Below are 19,285 nucleotides of genomic sequence, written 5' to 3' on the forward strand. Positions count from 1 at the left end.
GAGGATTTTGATGGATTTATTTAATTTTATTGTATTCTGATTTGAAATGATTTTTTTTTCCATTGTTAGTGAATAAAATAGAATATTTTCTGTTGGAAGTGACCTACGACAATCATCCAGTCTGAAGGTAATGATATCTAGAACTAGAGACATAAAGGCTCTGGGGTCCCCAGCTTGAGGAATTCTGTCTGGATCCTCTGGCTGCCTAGGGTGCCAAGGAGTTACACATTTCCAGGGCTTCCAAGCTCTTGCTTCTTTTCTTTCTGCCTTGTGAGCTAACAGAGAGCTGGCAGCCTTGGAGTTGATGGGCAGAGATACTCTGCTCTGAGTTTCTTGGCATCCTGCCTAATGAGATCTGTAGAGGAGCCAGCAGCTTAGGAGCTCTGCAATCTCTGAGATAATCCTAAAGCAATAACTTCTAACTCCCACTCTCTGTCAACTTGTCAGGAATACACTTGAAGAACAGGGAAGAGGACCTGGCAGGAAATTGGGTGTGATTTCTGCAGTATCATCAAAGTCAAATGTGCTATTAAAATTTTTTCTGACCACTTTTAATAACCCCACGCAGTAATCCTAACATGTCAACACCTGATCCTGGAGGTCCTGCACCCCTTTGCTGCTGATATTGTGGGTACAAAGCTCAGTGAGGCAGAAGAGAGGACAAAGAAATATTTACACTATTCCAGTATCTTTGAAGTTGGGATGTGGGTCACCTGCAGCTCTTCACACAGCTCTAGCCTGCCTGTAGTCAGATGGCCTACAAACCCCAGCTGTCCTGAAGGTATTGGAAGACGTGATTATTCCAGGAAGGCTCTTGACTGACGTATTGGCTAGAATGAAATACATGTTGGTATCCTGTGTTTTTTCCCTTCTTTCCATGCTTGCTTTAGTATTGACCCTGAGATCTGTGTCTGAGTAGAGATACTAGTCCAAACAGTGTGCACAGGAGAATTTTCTGGGCACACGTGGGCCCCAAGCATGTACTCAAAATTCAGTAGATATTGCCATGTGAGTTATAGGATCCTAAAGGTTGCTGTAATTTATATTTATAATCTACATCTACAGAGTGATGTTTTAGCAGCTGGGGAGCCCTGGAAGGTGAGCATCCTCTTACTTTTCCTATACATAGAGCTGGAGGATGATGGGCCCTGTGGCTCACTGTCATGACTGTGGCCACTGCAGGGTGAATTAGGATTAATGATGCAATGTAAAATTGCCCAAATGACAGAGAGAATCTGGGTCACTGTGTTCATCTTGTCTGATTTCCAAATTTTTCAGTGCTCAGGGGGACAGCATTATAACAAAGTTTGAATTCCTGCTATGTAGGTCATATGCTGCATGCTGAATCCTCCATCACAGGGATAAAGCTGGACCAGGGAAACTTGATTTGCATCTGTAAATATCAATGAGAGTAGCAGATGTTTTACTGAATAATTTCCAAGGAGTTTAATTTGTGATAAAACTATCTAGGCTTTTACTGTTGATGATGCATTAAAATAAGTTGCAGTAACTGCAACTTAAGTGCAATGTGTCACAGTTATTAAACTCTGCAGTGTTTAGATTTCTGTGGCTGGGCAAGATTCACTGTTGGTCTGGAGGCTTTGGAAGTGACAAGTGGTGTGTCTGGCTCTACCACGAGGTGTTCAAAAGTACCATCACCCTCCTGATCCTGGGACCATGGCTGTGCATCCTCTGTGTCTGTCTGACAGGGCTGTGCAGGCTGACACACAGTGGGTCCTCTGGGAACAGAAAGCCTATGACTTGCTCACAGACTTGTAATGATACTGCTTTGATTACTATTTTAAAAAAATTAATCTGACCTACCCTAGCAGTTATTCTGGCATTTGTCAGGACTTTATAAAGATCAGGCAAGGAAAACAAAGCAAAGCAGTAATGCTAAAATATTTGTGTCTTCCTAAGGTTTTGCTATGGGGTGCAGAGCATCTAGAAAGCCTCTTCTTCAGATGCTGCTTAATCTGCTCTGGATGCATATACATCATTATTCCCTGCATGGTTGGAGAGGCTGTGAGATAAAAATTGCTTTGCTAAAATGTGAATTCACTTGCCTGTTTTTCTTAGGCTGGTAGCAGCAAGGCAGACCTGCTGATCAGTTACTCCTATGACTGTGCATTTTAAGGGAAGATATTTCTTTGTTACTGCTGCAGCTCTGTTGTAACAATTAAAAAAATGTGTCTAAGGAGGAGGCAATAACTTTGATAGTGTCTTTGATGACTAAACATTATACTTTAAATATGCAGTGTTGCTGCTGATTTTTCCAGTCTCCTGTGAGTCATAAAATCTTGTCTCAGATTGAGTGAGCTATTCTTAATGACCTCGACTTAAAAAAAAAAAAAAAAAAAAAAAAGCCTGTGACTTCCCCTAAATCAAATAATTTAAATTAATGGTTTTCTGTAGGATATTTGCAGTGCTTTTCAGATCATTAAAATTCCTGAAGGACAATGGGCAGGTCTGCATTTGCAGGCATCACTGGTGTCCCCAGGACAAAGCCCCTCTGGCCCAAAGGGTGCTGTTCCTGAGATGAAGACAGCCCTTGCTCTTGAGTGCAGCTGTTACCATGCAGATGTGGATAGAACTGCCTGGGAGGGTCACCTAGGAAGGAGGCAGCATGTTCCAGAGGCTGAAGGGCTCAAACAGCCTCCACTTCCAAGGGCCTCATTTTGTCCTGCTCGTACTTTGTGCTCTTCAATCCCAGCAGGTCTTTCATATTATCATGGCTGTACTTGCAAGGTTCATGGCTACCTATTGCAAATATTTCTGTTCCAGTGGTGTTCTACAGCTGCTCTGTGAGCATGATATTGCACATTGCCAGCGACAGGAGAGGAGGCAGTTAATATGATGCAAGATCAGTCTGCTGACTAATGCTAGTCTGTATATTTGGGGAATGGGACCACAAGATCTGTTGTACACATCTTACCATGATGATTTCTATATTAAGGGTGCCTCCCTGAGAAACTGAAAGGGGAAGGATGTGAAATTAACCAAGTTGAACACACTTTTATTGGATTTTTTTCAGGGGAGGAAGGCTGTGGGACTCTTGTGGGTCAATCTGTGTGTTTCATTTTGAGAACTGGAAGGAGCACCGTGTTGTAACTGGATGTGTTACAGCACTAAAACACACAGTGAATTGTATTAATGTGAAGTATTTGTTGTGGGTTGTTCCTATTGTCTGTTACTGTAGGTAATTTCTTGACAATGCTCACTTCTTTAACCTCAGCAAAACATGTACACGATGGAGGTTTTCTTCATTTTTGTCTTGACAAGATAATCATTCTGGAATTTGCTTTTTCATTGTACTTCTCAAAAGCAATGTGCCTGATACACAGAAGGTACCATTCTGCCATCGTATTTGGACATGTCATGCTGTTACTCTCTCTGTAGTATGATGTTAACTCATTTACATTAGCCTTTACATTTATGATTGTCTTAATGGGATAAATGTAAATAACATTAAATTCATCTGCATAATTTACCACAAAAAAAGCGCCTGTGTTTAATAAATGCTGTTAGGTTTTCAAGGCTAATAAAGGCTTGGAGCTGTCTAAATGAGGCAGTGCCATTACAGGAAAACCAAATCAGCAAAGTAAATGGAGTCCTGTGGAAGTTCCTCTGAATATAAAGGTATTTTAATTGTTTTTTATTTTAAATTGGAATAAGGCCACTCTTTGATAAGGACTAGCACTGGGTGAAGACTATCTTAAAAAAAATCCAGCTGGTTTTTCCTTTTTTATGTGTGTGTTCCAACAATCTGTGACCAGTCTTCAAGGTTTCCTAGTTTGTCATTTCAAATTGCCTCATATCAGCACGTTTCACCCTAAGCCTCTTGGCAAGCTAGTTATCCTTGGCTGCATGTTGGGGATTTTGGGTTAGAAATTGATCTCAGAAGTGTGTATGTATGTTACTGCTGCCTGCCTGCAAAGTTGTAGAATATTTGATGAGCTGGAGGTTAGACATCAGGGATCTTCTGTAAGCATTTGCATCTCAGAGCTGCAAAGGATTGCAGGAATATTGTTCTAGAAGACATTTTTTGAAAGCAAATATATTATATATATATTTATAGGCCATTAACAGAATAAATAAACTCCTGGAATGTCCAGCACAATAGTGAGTTCAACTGTCCATGCACATTTCTAAGATTCACATTTGCAAGTCCTCTTCACTGTAGTTACCCAACCTTAATTAAGACTTCTAAGTTGTTCTTCTCCAAGCAGTGTGAAAATGAGTGTGTGTGTGTGTGTGACATTTTTATGAAGAGCTCTGTAGTATTAAATAGCAGCTTGTACTGTTGTATATTGTCCATATTCTACTGTTAATGAAAATAATGTATTTTCCATAGAGTTGAGTAAGACAAGGCTCATTTATCATTCATGAATTCATTTTTCCAGGATTGCACCATTAGTTTTATAAGAAAGAAACTGACATAAAGCCAGAGAAATTATGTTGAATGAGATCTATATATGTAACCTTTTCTAGTATTTAATACCTTTATTAAGCACGAGAATGTAGAAATACATAATATCATTTTCAAACAGAAGAGAATATAATATAATTTATTTGTGGTGTTCAGTATTCATGGTTGGTTAGTTGGTTGCTGGGGTTTTTTCCCTTGGATGCAATTCATTTCCTCTGAGATATAGGCAAGCTCTGTTGGTCATTGGTTATTATTGGGATCGATATGTCTTCATTGAGAGTTAATGAGATTCACACCTCTTGAGCTGCAAAGTGAATCCATCAAGAAGAAATGCATTTTAGAGGCAGCAATTTGTGAATGAGAAGACTACACTGAATGCTATTTGATTTTTTTTTAGCCAAGCACAGAAATCAAATCTTTTTGCAAAGACCATGCTCTTAGTTATGTAGCATTTCTTTACCAATCAGCTGAGGGATCCCATGTGCATTATTGCAAAATGCAGCTTTGCAACCTTTCCTTTCTTGTAATCACTTTCTTTTTTTTCCAGTTTTCCTACTTGCAAGTAATCAATTTTTTTTCTAAATGAAGATGTTTATATTTTAAAGCAAAGTACTATAAAACACATATTAAACAATTTATGGTAGATAATTTTCTATTAAAGTGTATGCTCGCCACAGACACATTGATTTTCTATAGTTAATAGAAATTATAAAACTACTGGATGGTAATGATGTTATAAGTTACACCAAGTAAAATATCAGTAATTAAATTATAATATATTAAAAAATACCATAAGCCCTCTTGCCTGGCATTTTCTCTCATTTGTGCTATTGTAGCTCCTGCATAGTGATAGAAACCAGTGGTGCTTCAGTGGTTCTAAAGAAAGGGTAATTTGTGATCCTTGATAAGGGCAGAGGCACAGCAAAGTACTTCTTTTATATTTACAGCAGAAACTATTTTAAGGTGTTGCTTAGGATCTTCTTCAAATATTTTTTCTCAAATGGCAAAAATATGCAATTTTTTGCTGGGTATAAAGAAATTTTATTAATTCCTTGAATTTTGCATTTCTTCGCTTTAAATACCTCTAGTGCTACAAACCAATGGAAATATGGTGTTTCTGGCTCTGCACATCAGGGCTGAGGTACTTAGCAGCTACTGCTGACTTGAGATCTTTAATGCTGGGAAAATGTCCCCAGAATGCATTGACTGATCTTCTGAGGTCACACTTGAGCATGCATGATGGTCCACCACCCAAACTCACTTCAGATATCAGGCATCATTTAAACATGTTTTTACAGTGGTATCACCATGTTTCATGTCTTCTTTCAGATAACCAAAATAAAATAACAACCTCCTTTTACTGTCTGTCTTCTAAATGGAAGGAACTATTTAATGTCAAATCTTTGTGTGCATTCATTACAGGTGGGCTCAATGATCTGAAAAATATTTTTTAATTTAAATGAGCACAGGTATTCTCTGAGATTTTAGGATTGTGTGTACAGTCCTAATGCTCTTAGTTTTCTTCCTTCCAGATGTTGTTTATCTTTAAAGTCACTATATTGGCTCGTTCCTTTCCAATTTGGTGCACACTCTCAAAATTTTAGCAAAGCTTGCTTTTACTTCTGTACCTCCTTAATGGGAGGAAGATTATTTCCATCCACCTTGTGCTGTGCAGGGGATGGAGACCATGGATCCTGGCAGTGGGCACAGAGCTCTGCTCTCCAGGGAGCTGACTGGAGTGGAGGAGTCCAGGAGGACAGCTGTCTTTAGGAGGTGGTCAGCACTAGTTTTTTTCCACTACTATGAACTCTCTGAGCTTCCTTAAAAATGGTAGTTTAGATACTTGAGGGAGCAGACCGCTTGTCCTGTGAGAAGAGGCCAAGAGGTCTAGGCTGGTTCACCCAGGGGAAGAGCTGGCTTTGGGGGCACCTCATAACAGCCTTCCTGAAAATATGAGGAAGCAACTGAGAAACACAGAACCACAGAGCAGAGAGAGCCAGACTCTTCACAGTGATGCGTGGTGAGAAGGTGAGACACAGTGGGTGTAAGATGAAGCAAAAGAAGTGCAGACTTGATATAGGAAAAGCATTTCCCTCAGGAGGACATCCCAGCAGTGGGACAGGCTGCCCAGGAAGGCTGTGTATTCTCCAACCCAGGAGTTTTTCAAGCTTTGATTAGGTAAACCCTGAGCAAACTGCTCTGACTTTGGAACTGACTCAGCTCTGAGTAGACTGATCTAAATCACCTTCTGAGGTTCTCTCCTGTGGTCTTACAATTTCCTGATACTGAGCACAGGACGAACAAGTACAGATGTGATGGACTGGGAGCAGCTAGAACAAAGAAATGCTGGTGCCTCACAGAGGTGGTAAAAGATTGGGGAACATTGAGCGAGTGCATGAATATGGATCACCGATCTTTGTTATGCTGGAAATTATTTGGTCCTGGCTTAGAGAGCAGTGCACAGTCATCACTTTCATTTTCAAGGTTTCCTTTGAGGTTCCAATGTCACAGAGAAATCAGTTTTGTTTAATGACCTCTGCATTAGCAGTTTTTTGTGTTGGTGACTAAAATTGATTTTGCTTGTGATGTGAAGGAGGACAAGCCCAGCATCTGCATTGTTGCTCAGCCATGTACTTTAGTCCTACCAAAGGGTGGGAGGCCAACAAATTTCTGAGCATCAGAAATACCCATGCTGAAATTCTAAGGTACAGTATTGATAAAGGCTCAGCTGCTTTTTAATCTCTGTGATGTGTGGTTGGAAACTGCACCTTTGTGCTTAAGCCCTGGAAATGCTTGGTTGATACTTTTCTTTGGTAAAATAACATCATGAAGACCTTTCTTATTTTCCTCAAACATTTCACAAGAGAGAATTCCTCCCTGACCAGAGTAATTAAAAAACAATTCATTAGTGATTTATGTTCCACACTTCTTAGTTAAATAAGTGGTATGAAAAAAAAGAATAAGAGAAGGGTGGAGGATAAATTTGTCAGGGAAATAAAACTGCAAGGAGCACAAGCTTTCATAAAGACTTCAGGTGGACAATGAAAGAACGGTGTGAATAATTCACATAAGAAGGAGCAAGAATAGACAAAGACGATGAAAAGATTGTGAAAGAGAAAGTGAAGAGTCTGACAAAATGAGACAGAATAATTGGCAGCTAATGTTTCAAGAAAAATATAATAAAATTGAAAGAAATATTATGTAAATAATGATTTTACATTTGTAAATTTTCCTAGTCTAGCAGTGCTTGTTTGACAAATATTCTTTAACCCCAATTTTGGAAAATTAGAGAACTTAGTTTAAATTTGAATTGATGGATAACAAAAGTTATGATCACTAAAGTGCAAAAAAATTTAAGTTCATTGAATTAATGAAGTTTGAATCAGTTTTCCATAATTCTGGCCACACCAGTTTTCAGTGATAGTTTTTTCAAGCACAGTTTTCTGTGACAACTATCCCTGATGCTTTAGGGACATTCTTCCTTTTGAACAAGTCAATAAACTGACACCTGGTAACAGTGGGTAGCTCCTCTGCAACCAGTTGAGGAACTAAAATTGAAACCTCTCCGTATTCTAAAATAAAGGTAAATTTTAGGAGAACCTAAAGACTCACCCTCCTGATCTTCCCCCAAGCCTATGCACAGTGACAGGATCACAGAAAAGAGACTTCATGTATGACTGGAAGAGACAGGGATGTATTTCAGACTATCCCAAAATACAAGGCCAGCTCTGTTGGTACTAAGTCATACTTCTCTTTGTAATGTTAATTAGAAATGAAGAAGTACCTGATGTCCTGAAAAATCCATGGAAGTTGTGGATAGCAAAGGCTGAAAGTGTGTTCTGTTGAGCGTTGTTTTGATTGCACTTAGGCTACAAAGACATTAATCAAAAAGAAGGTGATCTATGGAGACTCAAGTAATGTTCCCTTTCTTTGCCTGGAGATAAGACTGAACTGCAATGGATTTTCTTTGTCTGCAGTACAGCCTGGACTTTCCTAAATGATGCAGAGAAAGATTCCAAAACCAATTTTGTTTGGATGCACCTATGGCAGAAGTGGAATTAATGTATAATGTCTTATGAAGGCTGCAGAAAGCTTCTGGTGTTGTTTTGGCTGAAAAGCAAGTCTGACCATTAACTAGTTTCTGATCCAAGATGGAGAGCTGAACTAGGGAGTATGCAAGGGCTCTAAATGCCTCTCATCACCAGGAATCCTTGATGTCCTCCGGCCCAGCTGATGCTCTCCTGGATCAGTGACTACCTCTTGCATATCTCACTGGTTTTATGTCCTACAATAATCCATCTAGCTGCTTCTCCAAAAATAATGACCTCCCTTTATAACTTTGCCTTGCTCTGCAAGTTTTTTTTTCATTTCTGTTCTCCATGCTTGAAAAATCTTTCCATCCTGAAGTATAAGCCATAAAGGCTCTCTTCTTTCCCAATTTTTCATTTTTCTCTTTTGAGGGGCATGTTGGTGACTGGAATGCATTTTAGTAATGACATATAATTACTGTCACCAGCCATTTATTATAATAATAATTGCAATATTATCTTTTTAACAAAATTCTCTATGCTATTATCATTTCCTGTACTCCTGATGTACTAAGATAAGTGTTTTTCCAGTAGATACCAAGTTTCAGCCAGAATTAAGTATGCAGGCAGTGCATCACTGATGAAGTTTAACAGTAACAATGACAGCCTCACTGGAAATTATAAAGCCTGATAAAATGTTTTGCAGGCTTTGAAATATAATATCTGAGAAAGGATGCAAATAAAAACTCTGAGAAGAGTCACAGAAATAGGACTTACTTGGAAAGTTGGATTTGTGATGGCTGTCATCGCTTGGGTTGAACTTTATGCATGGGCTTCTGAAGATCCCTGCCAAGTGGCTTATGGAATGGTGTTGAGAAGATGGCAGGGAATGTTTATTTCCATACTGATGAATGGAAGTTTGTCTTATGTACAAGAATGACTAGCAAAAGAGAAAAGCATGGAATATGCTTTCCACCTAAATCAGTAAATAATGGGAGAGTGTCTCAACATGTTCTGGGCAGTTCAGTTTCTACAGTGTGCTGCCATTATGCTGTGTTTGTATGGAAGCACCTGGGCACACTGCTTCCCAACTGCTTTATTTTGACCTTGGATGAATAACACACAATTCCTTAAAGTGTGAAAATACAGATACTTACCGTATGCTTTTGCCTTTTTTTCCCTGCCTTTTCTTTTTTTCTCCTCCTTCCCCTTGTCTAGGGAAGAATGTATCAGTCACACAGAAGAAGCAGGAGAGCTCTGAAGGACGGATGAAATGTGGTTTGACCTGAAGGTGACTGCAGCTGCTCTGTTATGGATAAAAAGTGAGAAGTTGTCCGAAGTTACCATCTGTGCCATTTTAGCCACTGCTGTAGTGAAAGCTCTCCATGCACACCAATCCAATGTGTGGTTTGAGTCTGAGTTTTGTTTCGTTTCCTTGGGATCTCAGTATTTTTATTTTCAAGCAATTACCAAGTTAAGCACAATCTCCATTTTCATGGGTCTTCCTATGTGGATATGCGGTATCTTCAGCCTTGTGTGGCTTTGAGCATTCCTGAAAGAGCCTTTGATCTGAGTTGGGATGTTTAGTATATCTGAGGATGTGATACTTGAGGGTACAAACTGTTTAGCAAATGAGACAGAATGGCATTTTTACAAGGGTAAGTTGGAATTGGGAATGATCTTTGTGTGTGCTGAGAGGCACTTGGAACATCAAAGTGCTCTGTCCTAATACTCCAAGTATTTCAACCACATGAATAGGCCACACTGAATTTAACTTTCAGATAAAGCACTTGCAGGCACACATACTTCTCCTGAAACAGGCACGTTTGTGCACTCTGGTTTGTGCACTCTGGTTGGCAGCAGCACGTAGGACACAAACGCATTTTGCAGCTGTGCTGCACAATACAGATTACACACCACAAACGCTACAGGTCACCTCTGAGAACCCTTTGGGAAGGCAGGGAGGTGTGAGTGCAGGCACCAGACCTGTACCTAAGGAGTCCTGTGGGTGCCTCCACCCGTTCTGTAACTGGAGGCACAGAGCACTATTGAGGCAGTGGCAATACTCGTGCTGACCTGATTGGCACCAGCTGCTTTCAGACTCTTACTTTGTGATGCACTTTCGGTTTTGATAACTGTTTTATGACTTGTATTTCCCTTTTTCTTTTTTAACATTGAGCTAACTGCTAGATGTGCTGTCTTTACAATGCGTAGTTGCCCAGTAATTACTGATATCCTTTGAAAGGAAACAGAGGAAGAATAAACCGTGGAATCCCAAATCAGATTAATGTAATGTGCATTTCTAGATTACAATTAGTAACAGTATGACATGTTGTCATGGTAACGTGAAGCTTAACTACAAGTTCCTAAAATAAAGCAATGACATATGTGTAGGTTTCTAACCATTTGCATACTATCTACATGAAAACATACATAATTTCTACAACACTCAGGCAATTAAACCCTACTTCTTTCTTCTGAATTAAGTGTTGAACTAAAATACCATGCCTCTTTCCTAGTATTTATGCAAAGCCTCCCACTATAAATTATAAATGTTGATAATGAAGCCATCCATTTTGTAACATCTTAAGCTTTCTGCCATTTGGTTTCATTTTAGAACAATTAGTGTAAGGAATGTAGAGCACTCTTCATTCATTGTGGTTTGTACCACATCAATCTCCTTGAAATTCTATCACTTCCTCATCCAAAAATTTTCCAACCAATTTTGGAAAAGTCTGCTTATTAATTGCATTGATAGACCAGTGGATGTGTTTCATGTCGCTGAGGATTGGGAAGTAAAACCCCAACTTTACCTCAAATCACTGGAAGAAAGAAGTTAACTTTTCATGTGAGATTGCTAAGACAGAGAGCCTAGTTGTTATTTTCTAGTTGCCTTACGGTGAAAAGTGTTGTCTACTTGTTAGAGAGTCTGAGTTTCTTTCACTAAGCAGAAGTTAAATTGTTTAATGTGCTATACATGGTAGAGTTGGCAGGACATGCTTTACGTGTATTGTCATTTCATGGTAAACCTTCAGAGAAGGAAAAATTGGGTGTTGTGTTCTGATTGCTGTATATGCACAACATTGTTTTGGCCAAATTCTTTAGTCAAAATTAAGATGCTGCTAAGTTCTGTGAGTGAATGCAATCTCCTTATGTCACCCTAATTAGATAAGATAGGCAATGTTACATGGAAAATATGGTTTCTTTGGCAATTCACTTATTTATGTATACCTTACTGCGTAGACCATTGGAGGATATTGAAAATACAGCTTACAGGTTGCTCCTTAAACGACCTTTAAACCCCAAATTCTGTTCTTCACACCACTATGGTTGGCAAATGCTGCAAGTACAATGATTGACTCTGGCGTGATAATCACGTTATATTCAGAATAATGCAGCTTCTGGGAAATGTGTCACATACACAGCAGAGCTCCCAGGATAAGCCGCCTGCTAAAGCATGGCTGATGGTTGTCCTTGTGGCCTTTTGAAAAGTGGGAACTCTGATTTTTGTGTTTCATAAATCTACCTGTATTTCTCACTTGCAGATGAAGGTTTTTAATATTTGAATTTACTGTGTTTATGGGGTGGAGGGAGGGACACATGCATGCTGGGTTTTGCCACTAATCCTTTGGAAATCCTTTAGTGCCTTAAGGAGGCAGAGGGGTAACAGGCCCTAGGATTACAGAAACTTGTTCAAACCTTTTCCTGCTTTATAAGAATTCCTTTAAAATATATTGTGCCTTTGGCTCTAAATATATTTGCATTAGAAATCAGTAGCCATGGGATTATGGACAGGAATTTTTGCCCCTGTAGAAATATTAGGAAAGAGGGTATACTATTTTTTGTATAGGATATCATCTAAAAATATAGCTAACTTAAATTCTACCATAGGTATCCATACTAAGAAAGTTGCAAGTTGCAGTTAAAAGCAGAAAAAAAAAGCTGGAAAAAAAAAAGGGAGAAAGTTTAAATATACTGGATTAAATGCTTGTAACATTGAAGTGACTGGCAAATTTCCACGGGCTTTCTTGGGACCAAGACTTCATGCTTGCTTCTGCTTGGCTTAAGAAATTCTCAGATGTGGTAGGTATGTGGGGTATCATGTTCTCTTTAATGCTGTAGGAGAGGAAAAGAGAGATTAGTAGTTTTGGACACCTGCCTTGATTTGGAGTTGCTGGGATCTGTGGTATAAATCTCTGTTCACTATTGTTTCTCTTTTATTCATTGCTTTGGGAATATGAATATGCAAATGTAAATTCCAATGTGAGAGGTTCCTGCGCAGTGTGCACTAACTGATGCCAAACAACCTCATTTCTCTACTCTCTGAACTGTGGTCTTTTTCAAAAATAGGGAAAATGTAACTAACAGATGAAAACCACTCCAGTGCCAAAAAAGACTGCATGAGGCAATTCATGTATCACTCATGGATGGTCCTAAGCAGCTCTTAGGAAAAGCTGAATAAGCTTTTAACTCATGAGTGAATTTTATCTTTTAGGAATTAAACAATTTGTTGGTACAGAGCTAAATTAAAAAGAAAAAATAAATAAAAAAAATGAAGGCCTGAAAATCAGACTGCTGATGGTCTTCTGTTTTGCTCCCTGTGATGACAAGCAAGTTTTAAATAATTTGTAAATAGTTGAAAGAAAATTATTACATGGCTCACAGTATGTAAGACAAGGCCCAGCATGAAGCAGATTTTTATAGCTTATTTATAACTTTACACTTCTGTCTTTTGTTTGGAACTTGGAAAAGGAAACCATGTAAATTAAATAAGGAGTGAAGACTTACTGCACATATTTCTTGACTGAAACAAAAATATTTCCCCACCTCCTGAGGTATTTATGACTAATCTGGGATGAATCTTGCCTTTTGAGCTCTACAAAACTGTACAACTGTTTAACACTTTTCCACAGCCAACAGAAGAGTGGTAGCCAAAAGTCATAAAAAGCAGTTGTGAGGGCCATAAATTTGGATCAATTTGAAGAAGTACCAAAGAATGCACAAAAAAGTTGGGATTTATGGTGTGATGATACTTATTAAGCAGGTGTAGCAGTTAGACTGGGGAGGGAGGGGTGTTTGTAAATAAATGCAAAAAGTTTAAACTCTGACCCATGACCACCCTGTCACTGGGTGTCACATTAGTTCCAGCTATGTGAGAAGCTTCAATAGTATCAAAGAGGCCACTCATGTTTTAACTATTTCATTAAAACCTTCTGGATAACTCTTCAGCAAAGATTTCCACTCTAAGACATTTGCCATTGATATCAACTGTACATATGTATTAATATTCAGTGTAACTAGGAGGATACAGAATTGTAATGAAGTCACAAAGTCTACTTGATGATCACAGATTTGTAACTCTCACAAATTATGTAAGATATGTTGACATTTTATCTTGTTAACAAGATGTATTTTTCTATGTTAGCTAAATGTATAATTTGTATAATTTTGTATATTAAATGTATGCATATTTTAAATTAAAAACATTATAATTTTATTATTTTACCTTTAAAATGGTGACAGAGCATCTGAAATACAGTTCTATGTACAACTGTGTCCATGGATAGCAACCCAGGAAGTCTCAGTTTTAGGAGGGGGACACCTGTTCTTTTAACAGGGTGAGGAAATTGTTACACCCGAGCTCTTGCTCTTTTTGGTGGAGGAGCTGCCATTCAGTTTCTGCCGAGTTAGTGGAATTAATGTGAGTTGGCAGAATACTGTGGGCTGTATCACTGCTCATGAAGTGGGTAACCTGAGCTGTCCCCAGCTTGTAGCTGTGTTTTGGATTCACAGTTCCTGTATGTCAGGAGACAGTTCAAATCACCAATCCATGGGATGGGCTTTTGTGGGGGGAGATACAGCAGTCCCACAGAACAGACAGGGAGACTGACTCAGTGACTTGGCAACTCCAATCACTCCTCTGGAAGAATGAGAACTCGTGTCTCTCACATTCATTCCCTTTGGACCGTTCCTGCCTTTTTTGGTTCAATGATTCTGTTGTAAAATGCACAATAGCAAAAAATAGGTGCAAAATGCACATTGCACACTCTCTAAGGCCCTGCACCAGGGACGTTCTGTTCTAGCTCATGATGTTCATGCTGTTGAAAGAGCTCACCTACAAACAAAGCCAAGGTATGTGACACCCTTCTTGTTGGGCTTTTATCCAGCAAGATGTTGCAGGTTTTGTAGTGTGAAGCAAACGTGTCTCTAGGTTTGCTGCTATCACTCATCTAGTCTATTTGGAATAAAGGTCCTATAGGAAGACTGTGCATTTTCAATAAAGTTCAGTCCTCTTTTCATCAAGCAAGGTCAAAACAGGATGAGATGCACTGTCTGGAAGAGAATATACCAAAGCAATATATTTCTCCAAAGCTGCATACTTGATTTTAGGCAAACTCACAGGATGCCAGGGTATCAGGATGCACTTGAGTCTGCTTCCGTAGCACCTAAAATTACTCTTAATTAACAAAGGAACAGTCTGCATCTGGTGACTGAGAATAGTTTTTAGCAAACTAAGGCCTATGGTATGAAGAAAACCCAAAACATTTAAAAGCAAAGACAGACTCTGATATTCGTTTATGCTTGTTTCCAACTAGAAAGTTTAATGCTATTTTCTAAAGCACTGATCTGACATGTTCTCTGAGTCTTGTGATCTCCTTATGTATCAGAATTAATACGAATATCCTGACTTAATACTTAAAAATTAGTGCTCTGGAAACCTGAACAGTGTTATCTAACTAGATCCCAAGTGTAAACAGAGTCCATCTTTCTTAGCTTTATGGATGATAAATAAAAATGCTCTTCATTTAGCAGATGTATGCACTATGCAACATATCAGACCTACTATGGGACCTTCAGAAGTTTTTATTCTGGAATTAATCTCTTGATTGCAAAGAAGTAACTAATAAAATGAATATTTTTCCAGTACTTGCAAAGACAGTCAAATTACACATCACAATCCATGTACCACCTATATATTTCACTAACTGACACTATTTGGTGTCCTGTGTAGAAAAAATTGACCTTTTTTTTTCCCCAACATGATCAATAAACCTCAATGTTACCATCAGGAAAAAAAATCCCAGTATTTTCCCGTAGAAGAGAAGACTAAGGAAGCAATGAAACAATATGAGCTATACTTCTTTTTTTTCCACATGCACCAGTGAAACCGCTCTATGATATTAATGTGTTAATGTGGAAATATGGTTTATTAAGTGAGCTGTAGAAACCTGGGAAATATATGCTCATAAATGGCAGTGGACTAAAATCAGTGTGCCGATAACCAATAATAAGTGAAATTTTGACTATCTTACTAACTCTGCTCATGTGAGCAGCACCTATAGTGTTGAATGCACACACAGCATTTAAGACAGCAGGTCCCACTGGATCATAAGTGCAGAAAAGAAAGATGTTTTCCTTTGATGTATTTTGGCATTACTCAGGTATGTCACATCACTGTTTTTTCACATGGTTTGGGTCCATGGGTAGTTGTTGATGAGAAAGATGGTTATCTAGACTAATTTCTGATTAAATCCCAGGGACCTCCCACTTTTCCTGCTTTGCAATTAGTAACTTGCAATTTTTCTCATGCTGGGACCATCAGGTACTCCTGTGGACCAAAGACAACAGTGCAGTGTGGTTGGGCTTGTATTCAAGCATCACTTTGTACATGAGCAATAAACAGGCCTTGTGATTGATCCACTGCTTCAAACTGCTTAGTCACATAATCAATCTCAGACCAGTTTGTTACAATATATTATTTCAGAGCAACAGAAAATGTCCCTTATGTAACTACTGGCACAGTCAAAGCCTGTGACAATTTCAGATTGTCTGCTGGTGCAGGAGAGGAGTGTCCAAGGACTTGTGAATTTGGTGGGTGATCTCAGGCACCAAATCTCAGGAGGATTGTAAGGCAGGGCTGTAAGGATGGACTTTCTGAAGCAGGCTGTGCAGAGAGCTGAGGGGAGCACACTCTCAGACTCTCCACTCCTCCTGCCCTTGCTTTTGGCAACTTTCTCCCACAGTGAAGCCAAGCCCTCCCCGGTTTGTCTCCTTCTGCCGAGGCCAAGTCAGACGAGCCCCGTGCGGGCCCGGGAGGCTCCCGGGGTGCTGAAGGGACAGCTCCGGGGGCGAGCCGCGCTCCGGCCGCGCCGGGGGGATCCGCGGGACACGCTCGGCTCCGCGCCCTCCTGGGGGCCCGGCGGACACTCGGGGCCGTGGGCAGCGCGCCCAGGCCCGCGGAGCCCGCGCCCCGTGCCGGCGGCGGGGCCGCGGCTCAGGCAGCGCTCGGCGCGATCACTTCCGTGTCAGGGCCGGCACTGCTGCCTGCAGCCCCCGCCTGCAGCCCCTCTCCTGCAGCCCCTCTCCTGCAGCCCCCGCCTGCAGCCCCCGCCTGCAGCCCCTCTCCCGCAGCCCCTCTCCCGCAGCCCCCGCCTGCAGCCCCCGCCTGCAGCCCCTCTCCCGCAGCCCCTCTCCCGCAGCCCCTGCCCCCGCGGCGTGCGAAGGGGTCGGGCGCCCGGTCCGCGCCGCCGCAGCGGGAGCGGCGGCCGGGGGCGGCGGGGCGGAGCAGAGCCGCCTCCACCCCCGCGGGCAGCGGCTGCTGCGGCAGGGGCAGCGCCGGCCCCCCTGCCCTGAGGCAGGGGCTGCTTCTGCTTCCTCCCACACTCCGGCCACCCCTCGCTCTTCTCCCCGCCGCTCCCCCTGCGGCCGCAGACCGACCCCGAGCGACGCTGGCCCATCCCCCGCCCGTACCGGGGGCTGCCGCGGCCGCGCCCCCCGCCCCGCCCGGGCAGCGCCGCAGCCTCTCCCGCGGAGGGGGCGGGGGCAATGTGAGTGAGCAAAGTGGGAGAAACTCCCTCCGGCTCGTCCCGGGGGGGCTGGGGAGGTTCGGAGCTTTTCTCTTTTTTTTTTTTTTTCTCTTTTTCTTTTCGCCTCCCTTTTATTCCAGCCCCGAAGCCACGCAGCAGCGGGTGACCGGCGCCCTCCCGCCCGCAGGGCAGGACCCCGTTGGCACCGGCCGTGTGTGCATGCGGCGGGCTCCCTCCCTGCCTCCTCCCCCTGCCGCCCGCCCCCCGGATCATTCTATACCGGGGGAGCAGTGCACTGCGGTCCCTGCTCGGGGAATCGCTGCTGCTCTTCCCATTCGTCAGGGGCTTTCCAATCACCTGCCTCTGCCACCCTCTCCGCTCCGCTCTTTGTACTTTATTTTCACGTGCTCTTTACTAACACGGCTATTTTTAAATCCCGCTCGGATTTATTTCTCTCTCTCTCTTTCTTTCCTTCTCCTTATTTTTCTTTTTTCTTTTTTTCTTTTTTTTTTTTTTTTTTCCGGGGGGGTGGGTGGGGGAAGGAGGTTAACGTTTGCAGGTCCCTAACGGAAAGATCCCACCAGCCAACCCAGCTCCACCACTGCTGCATCCATCCATTCATTTTTATGTTCACCAACAGCCTATCCCGGTAGTGGAAGGTGCAGAGAAGTGGGAGGCAGGGAGAGAGCTAGAGAGAGAAAGATACGGACAGCGAGAATGGCCGAGAGAAAGAGGAACTGGAATAAAGAAGATGACCTGCCTGTGTATCTAGCTAGGCCGGGCACGACAGCTCAGACACCGCGACAGAAATACGGGGGAATGTTCGCCTCCGTGGAGGGGGCCTATGAGAACAAAACCATCGACTTCGATGCCTACAGCGTGGGGAAGAAGGGGTCCCGGACCCCGCGGAGCGGCAGCCGGCACGACATGCTGGACGGAGGGGACAACTACAGCGAGACCGCCAGCGACATCAGCGAGATCTCCGGCTCCGTCATCAGCTCCCCGGGAGACCGGGAGGACAAGACCCCGGGCGTGGAGATCAAATACCCCATGGGGAAGGAGCTGCTGCAGGGCCAGGACAATGGACAGGTGAGCGGGGCCCGGGCTGGGGAGGTGGGGGCCGCCGCCCCCGCTCGCTGGGCGAGCGGAGCCGAGATTGCTGTACCGAGCGGAGCCGGGCCGAGCCGTGCCGCAGAGCCCCGCTCGCCGGTGCAGGGGCAGGGGGCCGCCTTCGCGGGGGAGTTTCGGCACGGCAGGTCGGGGAGGCGCGGCCCCCTCCTCCCAGGCACGCTGGTGCTCTGGGGAGAGCCCGGCTGGCCCCGAACTACCTCACTTGGCAGAGCTTAGCGGGGCCGGAGGGGGCGACCCCAGAAATCGTTTTCCTTTGTAAGTGATGGCGATGAGTTTTCTCGTTTCCTTTCCTGCCCGTGCCGGGGGGCTGGAGGGCAGCTCGGGTCCCTCAGAGCCTCCCGGCCGCCCCCCGGAACAAAGCCGGGTCCGCTGCACTCCCGAACTCGCCGGGGAAACTCCGCGGAGCCTGTCCCAGGCACAGCTCCAGGATCTGCCCCGACCCCCCGCCCTGTCTCTGGCCCTGCTCCCCCGGCTCCCTCTGCGCCTGCATTGTCTCCCCGGCAGGGAGCGCGGGAGGCGGGAGGATCGGCCGAGACCTCTGCCCTGGGCTCCCCTTTCTGCAGCCTGGACTCATTGTAGGCTCAAGGAGGAAGTGAGCCGGTGGGCTGGCCGGCCCCTGGCGGCTGTACATCTCCATCTTAGCCCTGTCGGTGGCATGCAGGCTGGAGGCAGACCCGAGGGGATGGCTCTCATGGGATCCCGGGCTGTCATTGATTTCCCCTTAGAAAGAAATGCGGCCTTGCAGTGATGCTTCTGCCTGGATACACCCTGTTCCTGAGTACACAGCCTGGAGCCTCTGTGGCTTGTCCACACTCTTTCCACAGGCTGAACTGAGAGTTTCCACTCTTCTCACCCCTCTTCAGTTTGGGCATGAATGGGGTGCTGGTTTG

The 19,285-nt window shown here is 43.0% G+C and overlaps 2 protein-coding genes across 3 annotated transcripts in view; both read left to right on the forward strand.

The window, feature by feature from the left end:
• Positions 1–14,008, forward strand: part of LOC110481867 (uncharacterized) — a 70,316-nt gene extending 56,308 nt beyond the window's left edge. For both annotated transcript variants that reach the window (XM_077782756.1, XM_077782759.1), the window contains one exon: positions 9,676–14,008. Coding sequence is in view for 1 of the 2 variants with exons in the window: in XM_077782759.1 (XP_077638885.1) it covers positions 9,676–9,729 (54 nt within the window). In the remaining variant the exon portion in view is untranslated. The remainder of the gene's footprint in view (positions 1–9,675) is intronic.
• A 3,825-nt stretch (positions 14,009–17,833) lies between these two features.
• Positions 17,834–19,285, forward strand: part of CRMP1 (collapsin response mediator protein 1) — a 48,219-nt gene continuing 46,767 nt past the window's right edge. The window contains exon 1 of the mRNA XM_021550765.3: positions 17,834–18,353. Coding sequence (XP_021406440.1) covers positions 17,982–18,353 — 372 coding nt within the window. The 5' untranslated portion in view covers positions 17,834–17,981. The remainder of the gene's footprint in view (positions 18,354–19,285) is intronic.

Source organism: Lonchura striata, chromosome 4 (assembly GCF_046129695.1).
Source record: "Lonchura striata isolate bLonStr1 chromosome 4, bLonStr1.mat, whole genome shotgun sequence".
Taxonomy (NCBI): Eukaryota; Metazoa; Chordata; class Aves; order Passeriformes; family Estrildidae; genus Lonchura; species Lonchura striata.